The sequence below is a fragment of the Ictidomys tridecemlineatus genome, chromosome 6, assembly GCF_052094955.1.
Source record: "Ictidomys tridecemlineatus isolate mIctTri1 chromosome 6, mIctTri1.hap1, whole genome shotgun sequence".
Classification (NCBI taxonomy): Eukaryota; Metazoa; Chordata; class Mammalia; order Rodentia; family Sciuridae; genus Ictidomys; species Ictidomys tridecemlineatus.
The window spans coordinates 17,889,925-17,897,819 of record NC_135482.1 but is presented as its reverse complement, the minus strand read 5'-3'; the positions used below and the strand labels follow the sequence as shown (position 1 = coordinate 17,897,819).

General features: G+C 34.4%; 1 protein-coding gene across 2 annotated transcripts in view; it reads right to left on the bottom strand.

The window, feature by feature from the left end:
- Positions 1-329: 329 nt before the first annotated feature.
- The window catches only part of Nup37 (nucleoporin 37), a 37,405-nt gene continuing 29,839 nt past the window's right edge, over positions 330-7,895 (bottom strand). For both annotated transcript variants that reach the window (XM_005322356.4, XM_021724475.3), the window contains exons 7-10: positions 3,402-3,583; positions 2,893-2,943; positions 1,089-1,182; positions 330-593 (exon numbers count right to left, since the gene is read on the bottom strand). In XM_005322356.4, coding sequence (XP_005322413.1) covers positions 480-593; positions 1,089-1,182; positions 2,893-2,943; positions 3,402-3,583 — 441 coding nt within the window. In that variant the 3' untranslated portion in view covers positions 330-479. The remainder of the gene's footprint in view (positions 594-1,088; positions 1,183-2,892; positions 2,944-3,401; positions 3,584-7,895) is intronic.

The window sequence follows — 7,895 nt, the reverse complement described above, 5'->3', positions numbered from 1 at the left end:
ACACAGGGCAGGGTAACATAATCAGTCACAGTTTGAAGAAATTGAAAACCTTTTTAAAAAATATTAAATTGACTAACAATCTTTAATAAATAATGAGGAAGTTTAACATCCCTAAACATATAGATTGCTAACAAAAATATGTACACACTTTCGGAGTACATGGAAATATCTTATTCTCCTTTTGTAAATGTTTGACAAAACACCCTTGGAATAGTACTTTGATAAAATCAAAATTATTTTTCCCATCATCTCTTCTCTGGAGCTGAGCTGCTAAGTGAATTATATAGTCTTACATGATGATTTTAAAAAATATAGAGAGTAAGAAAATGATTTTTCAAATCATCAATATTTTATTTAACAAAATCAGTAACTGAGACATTTCTAGAATTTACAGTATATCTGATATAAAAATAAGGAGTTTCCAAAATATGTACTAAAAATACAAAGTTTAAGAATCTAAAGTACAAAGAAAATTTATTTTATATTTCAGTCACCCAAAACAACAGCTTGTGGTCTCCTCCAATTGCACACAGTGGTAGAGTTCTATGCCAGGAAAGGCCAGATCCAACGGCTACAGAACCAGTGAGGACAGGCTATAAAATATGAGAAGAATTAAAGAAGCAAAATAAATGCCCAAAGCTCATAAATGAAAACTAAAAATAATAAATGCACTGATAAATTATCTTCGTTAAGAGCAGAAATACTAAAAATATGCTTCATCAAAGGTGAAATGCAAATTATCTATTTGTAACCAGTTTGAATGAAGGCTACAATCCATTTATAAATAACTGATATTGTCCTGACTCAAGAATTTTTGCAGTTGGCATCAACCAAATAAGCCAAATTTGATTAATATATTTAGATGAAAGAGAAAATACAGAAGCAACAGAAGAACTATGACTCTTACATGGATTCTGGCAAAAAAAGAAAATTCGTTGTCACTGGTGATTTAAACATTGAAAATGCTTTCTCTTTCAATTTAAGCAGATAAAAGACATAAGTGTCTTTAGTTACAAGTTACAAATTTGTGAAAAAATCAAATCACAAATTTAAAAAAACAGATATTCCATGAAAGATTTTGACATTACCTGAGTGTGTCCTAGATGATGAATCTGCAACTGGCTTGTCATTTTGCCTGGATAACCAGTGGTTGCAAACAAGTTTTCACTAATTGTGGACCATCTAAGAAATGAGAAAGCATAAGAATTAAGCACAACTTACTACGGATAACTATGAGGTTTTCTGAAATGAGTTCTCCCCCACCTCGCACAAAAGCAAAAATTTTCTAATTCTAAATCTGGTAATGTGGTTTTACATTTAGACTGGAAATAATTATAGTTAGCTATTAATATATTTTCATTTCGTGAATATTGTTTTCTGTTTTCCTTTTTTCGGTTGAGGTTATACATGGACAGAACACCTTTATTTTATTTTTTTGATTGAGCCCAGTGCCTCACACATGCTACTAGGTAAGTGCTCTGCCCTGAGCTACAGTCCCAGTGCCATATTTATTGTTATTATGTCACTGCATTAAGCTCCAAGGTTACACAAGGTTAGCATAGTCCTTTTCTTCTACCCAAGGGGCAAACAGTGTAGTCAGAAATACAAGGCACAAATAAGACAACAGACAGATATAAAAATCTCATAGTAGAATACATTTAGTAAATAAATTTAATGTTATTAACATTTCTTATAAAATTAGCAATACATTTATATGTTTAAATCCTTTGGGATGATATAAATGTCTAGAATATTTAAATATTTAAGCTTCAAGGCATCTTGGACATTGCGGTTCACCACATCAGTGTTGCTGGAATTCTGACAACACGCCTAGCTAGCATAATAAATGGTGTGTGTGGGGTGGCGGCTGGGATTGTGGCTCAGCGGTACAGCGGTCGCTAGCACAGGCGGGACCTGGGTTTGATTTAAAAACATGGCTAGTTTTGTACATTCTTAGTTGCCTACCAACAGTTATTCTGCCCCCTTTTTAGGCTAATTGAACCCCAACTTTTTCTGGCACAGTATGTCCAACTCCAGGAGATGAGACATAACTAGCTTAAGGCAGTCATAGCAATCCCCAATGAAAGGAGAGTGCTCCTGGTTCTCCTCTGACATTAGACAATCTGGCATGAGGCTAGATGCCTGCAACTCTGGTAGCCATCTTAGAGCTTTGAATCAACTAGCCTCAAGCCTGAACATTGAGGATGGCAAAGGAAAGAATAAAAAGTGTCTGATCTCTTTATTAACACTGGAGAGCTGCTAAACCAACACCCACACAGTTTCTTAAGTACCACAGATCATTGGTTTAAAAATATTTGTTTGCTACCAGCTCTGAAGTCAGGATGCAGCTTATATTTATGCCATTCTTACATTACTTAAATATATTTTATTCTCAATAATGGTGTCCCAAGTCCTACAATTTTGGGGGGGATATTTTAGATTTGATGAAAAATAACATATTAAAAATGTTCTATTGATTGTAGTATCTGTTATTTGGTTTGCCTGTTGTTTAAAACTGAAAGCAGCTAACTGATTACACTTTACAATGGAATAGTATGAAAAATGAAATGAATGAAAAAGATCAAGGCATGTCAATTTAAGTAAAAATGAAAGCCATCATGTCAAAGATGAGGAAATATACTATTTGGCATGTTCCCATTTAAAACACAACAATGAGCTTTTTATAAAGTAAACATAGGTAAGTACATTTACATCTTTATCAGTGCAGAACAATAAGGAAGCATAATATATATTTCAAATGTTGAGTGATACTGACAGAGTGGCAACATGTATTTTTGTGAGTTATAAAATTTTTCAAAGAAAATATCTGGAAAAACCCCCACTCGTAGATTAGACCAAAAGACAAAACCTCCAAGAAAAATGGTTCATTACCTGAATAGGTAGGCTCGATCCATGTGCACAGGTCTTGTCTCTTGAGGATAACTAAAAAAGGATTTTGCATTGTGTGATTTTAGTGTGTTAGACTCAAGTAGATGAAATGAAATTAAGGTTTTAATGATGTTTTCTCTTTATAAGCCCAATATACTTAAGTTGTAACAAAATTCCAAGTAAGCACCCAGTTAAAATAGATAAACTATGACAAGATCATTCATCATAGGGCACATCTTTCAACAGGATCAGAGTTATTCTTCTTTTCTAACATAAGTAAACATTGCTCAGATCAAAGATTTCCTCCTCTGCGTTGTCCTTTCTGGGTTACTCCCAAAGTAAACCTGCAAAGCATGAATATGTTATGTGAAACCCAGAGCTCCAGCCCTTCTACAGGAGACACTTATTTTCATTCCACTTGGAGGTCCAGATTATAAGCATAGCCCAGCAGATCATTTAGTGGTTGTTACTGGCTTTTTGGTTAGCAAGAGACAAACATGCTAAGGAAGTACCTGGACCGAGTGATATCCCAAATTATCCAATCATTTCCTGCAACAGCTCCAACTTTGAAGGTGTTTTTTAAGCACCAGTGTGCTGACATTAATGGTATCTGTTCTGATTCAAGAGACAAAATAGCCTGTTGGGCCAACAGATCATAAAATCGGATTGTTCCATTCTTCTCTGCAACCATCAGCTGCAAGTGAGAAAAAGAAAAGAACACTTAACCACTGATCTCACTAGCTAACCCTGAGAAACAAGCAGAGATTCAATGCTATACTACTAAAAGTAAACATATGCTTATGTTTAAAAAGAGATAAAACACAAAGGAAATAAGAAAGCTATGCAAAAATATGGGGAAAAAAGAAACAAAAACTTCAGTTAAAGATTCAAGAACTTTTTTTTAAAAAAAATACTTTTTAGTGTTGATGGACCTATATTTTATTCATTTATTTACATGTGGTGCTGAGAATTGAACCCAGTGCCTCACATATGTGAGGCAAGTACTCTACCACTGAGCCACAACCCCAGCCCACCCTCCCCCAACAAAAAAAACAATTTTAAATGATGATGCTAGGCAGAAGAGATCAACCTAAACATTCATTCTGAGAAAAGTTAACCTTTTATGTTAGCTTTATTGTCTGGCAAGGATAGCCAAGTATATATCCTGTATTATACATCCTTATGCAATTTGTTTCCAGAGTGGAAGGCAGCATTGGAACAGTTGAAGAGCTCAGGTAGTTCTGAGTAGCAAGGGTTGCTTCCTCCAATTAAAAACTGATCGACTCCAACATATGATCAACAGCTCTCTCATTTCTAAACTGGAAATTGGAGGATGAGGATAGCTAATGGGTTGTTGCAATGATTAAATGAGTAGCCTCACACTCAATATTCCCTTTTTTCTAAGATGCCACTGATTTAAGATATTCAATAATCAGTGTTTTTAATCTGTGACTTATCAAATGCACAAATTAAGAGAGTGCTGTGTCTATCTAAGTATATGAGCTGTTGATGCCCAAAGAAAGTGCTCTATAAAATTCTGTGTGAAGTTCTTTCTTTTTAAGAATGCTGTTTAAATTCTGATTATATTAAGATAAAAACATCACTGAAGGTGTGAACTAACAGTGGTAGACTGGAAAGAATGTGGAAATTGGCATGAAAACTCCTAGTCTCTGCCATAATCTGATGAAAGACCTGAAATTTACTTCTTTCTCACCCATAAAATGGGGACAATTATATCAGACTCAAAAAATTACTATATGGCTAAAATGTGATTGGACTTGTATCACAAAATAGCATAAAATGTTGTTACTACTTCTAACAAGATAGGCCATCTCTAGCTCAGGGGTTTTGGCAGACATTCCATTACTCTTCTAACAGTCCTCCATTGAACATCTACTTTATTTATATATACAGTTGACTCTCATTATTTGTGGGAATTAGGTGCTCTAAAGTGGCTGCAAACACTGAATTAGCAAATTTTGAACAAGTGTTCCTAGGGTAAATATAGGGTTAGTTTCTTGGAAGCTCCCAAGATCATTTTTCATAACTGGTCAATGCACACATACCTTTGTGTTTCTGTTTAAAGACACCTTATGTAACATATATTGATTCATTAACATAGACTTCATAAGCAAAACCACTATAACTTATTCCTGAAAACAGCTTATCTACACATATATTTTCTCTATAAGCTCTATAAGGCATAGCACTGCCTTGTACTTAGGAACACGATATAGCATTTCAGTACTGTGTTTTGGGGCCATTTTACACAGTAAAATTAACAATAAAAAGTACAAAGATGTAAAAAATGTGCCACTAGCAGACCATGGAAAAGACATGTATTTATTTTACGAGGACTAAGACAAGAAGGCAGTGCTGCCTTGTCTGACCTTATGTGGGAATGTGCACATTAGATGTTTCAATGTTTTTGCTGCTCTGCACATGCCTGTGATTTCAAAAGTGCTAAGAATACTGATTTTGTGGTTACAAATACATTTTAATAAGTAGATTAATTTATAAATTCAAAATCTGTGAATAATGAGGATCAACTTTATACAAATATACATGTAAACACTGTTAATTTCAACAGGAGTCAAAGATAAAATACATGAGCCTTAATCTCAAGAAAATTTCCATTTTACTATATGTATTTTGTGATTTCCGGATTATATGGCTCCTTTATGCAGTTTATATCCCATGTGATTTTTTTGTAAGAATTCTATGAGACAGGTAATCAGAGACCCAACTCTCTTCTCTTTTGTTTTTTCCATCAAGATCAAGCATAAGAGCACAAAAATTCTGTGTTTGATCTGACATGGTAGGCCACTGAAAAGCACTAGATTGTTGTAGCTGTAAAAAATACCTTCAACATCTGACTGCTTACTATGTACTTTCAAAAGGATTTTAGAAATGTTAACTCATTTAGTGATGCTATAAAAAAGTATCTATGTTATAAGTTGAGGAAATGAAGGCAGTAAATGAGAGAGTTTAAACAACTACTGAGTGGCAGGCTTGAACTTAACTTCAGGCAGTTAACACAAGAGTCCACACTCTAAACCAATTCTCTTGACACTTTTCTGTATTCTAAGCTTCTAAGTTTAGGAGTGATATGTGAATCTGTTATTTTAAGAATATTAACCAAAAAGGAAGAAGGATTTTCAAAGAGTGGAGAGTCAGAGACCTCAGAAACAATCAATGCCTGATGCAAGCTAACTAAGAGAACAGGAAAAGGAAGATGCATCTTAAGGAAGAAAGGAACAAGAAGAGTTAGTGAAATGAAGGAACAAGTAGTGTTAGGACATGAAGGCATGGAAATGCTTGTTGAGGGAAGGAAAGAATTAGATATGACTTTAGGTTTGTGAGTTAATGTGATTTGGAGCAGGGACTTCCAAACATTAGGAAATCATAGAAATATTAAATATAAAAGGAATTTTAATGATCTTTAGAAGAAAAATAAAGCATATGGAAGAAAGTGATCTGAAATATTAACAAATTCAGCATTAATTTACACGTTTGGAGATAGATGTTGTAATAAATTTTCATACTTCTCATCTAGGTCATTTTTTAAAAAAGTAGTTTATTGTAGTTAAACATAGCAGTATTAACATTTAGGTAGAATCTTTGTTTTAAGTAGATTCATGGCTCTAGGGGAGAAATCTAGGCATAAAACAAAATTTAGAACCTGGATTCAGAAATAACACTTAAGCATCTAACATGAATAAATTAGAACATTTTGTTCATACATACATCCAGAGCATAATTCTCATAAAAAGACCTAATAGGCCTGAAACAAATTTCCAAGGAATCCCAGGGTCAAAGAACACACCGGCAGTCTGGGGCTTACCTCTTCTGTGAAAGCTGTGAGAAGATTTGATTATTTGTTCTTTATGTTAGTAGTCTACTAAGTAGATTTTTAAAAATTCTAATACTTATTATCTGTGATGCTGTATTTACATGTATTTCTTCCTTAAAAGTCAGAGTATAACTTAAAGAAGGAAACTTATTCCTTTTATTACGCCCTATTACAAGAGGGTATAGTATCAGTAGAAACTAATCCTTGGGACAACTCACAAATACATAGGGAAAAAAAAAGATGACGGTACAAAAAGAAAAAGATACATGCAAAGTTACTCAAGAGGACTAGGGTAGTGCAGCTAGGGCTTTCAAGACAGAGGTGCTCCATGGTGGAAAAAGCTGCCTTGGGATTAAGAATTAAGGAAAAGGACATTTTATGTGTTGAAAATATCAGCGGTAATTTCTAAAAGAAGTGGCACTGAATTAGACAGTGGTTGGACCAAGAGACGGGAAAACAGAACCCAAGTTAAAAGTTATGGGCAATAGATTCAAATGTTTAGAAATAAAAGGTGTAAAAGTTTAAAATTTAAAGGAAATATGGAAGACTGCAATCATCAACAGCAAAAACTATTGAGTTGAGTTGCTTAGGTTCAAATGCCAATTCTTTCACTTACCAGTGATATGACTCTGGGCAAGTTTATTTAACTTCTCTGAACCTTGGTTTCCTTATCTGTGAAATGGAGATCATCTGAGACTATAAGAGTACCATGAAAAGTAAATGAAATGCTAGCTGAGGGCCCAGTGCACTTGAGCATTATTTGTTTGCCATGGTCAGTCAAATTTATCATTTTGTGCAAACTTAAGGACATTACAGAATGAATAAAGTGTATAAAGACATTAGAGGGCTGTGAAAATAGGATGCCTAAGGGACAGGAATGAACCTCAGAGAACAGCTGAAAGGTTACTTTTAAGAAAGCTGAAACTTCTTAGATTCTACTCAGATATAATAAATGTAGTGATGTTAAATAAAAAATATTGGCCAACAACATAACTTTTTTTGGTGCTGGGGATTGAACCTAGGGGTGCTTAACCATTGAGCTATACCCTTAGCCCCTTTTTATATCTTATTTAGAGACAGGGTCTCACTGAGTTGCTTAGGGCCTCAGTGAGGCTGGCTTTCAAATCACTATCCTCCTGCCTCAGCCTCCTGA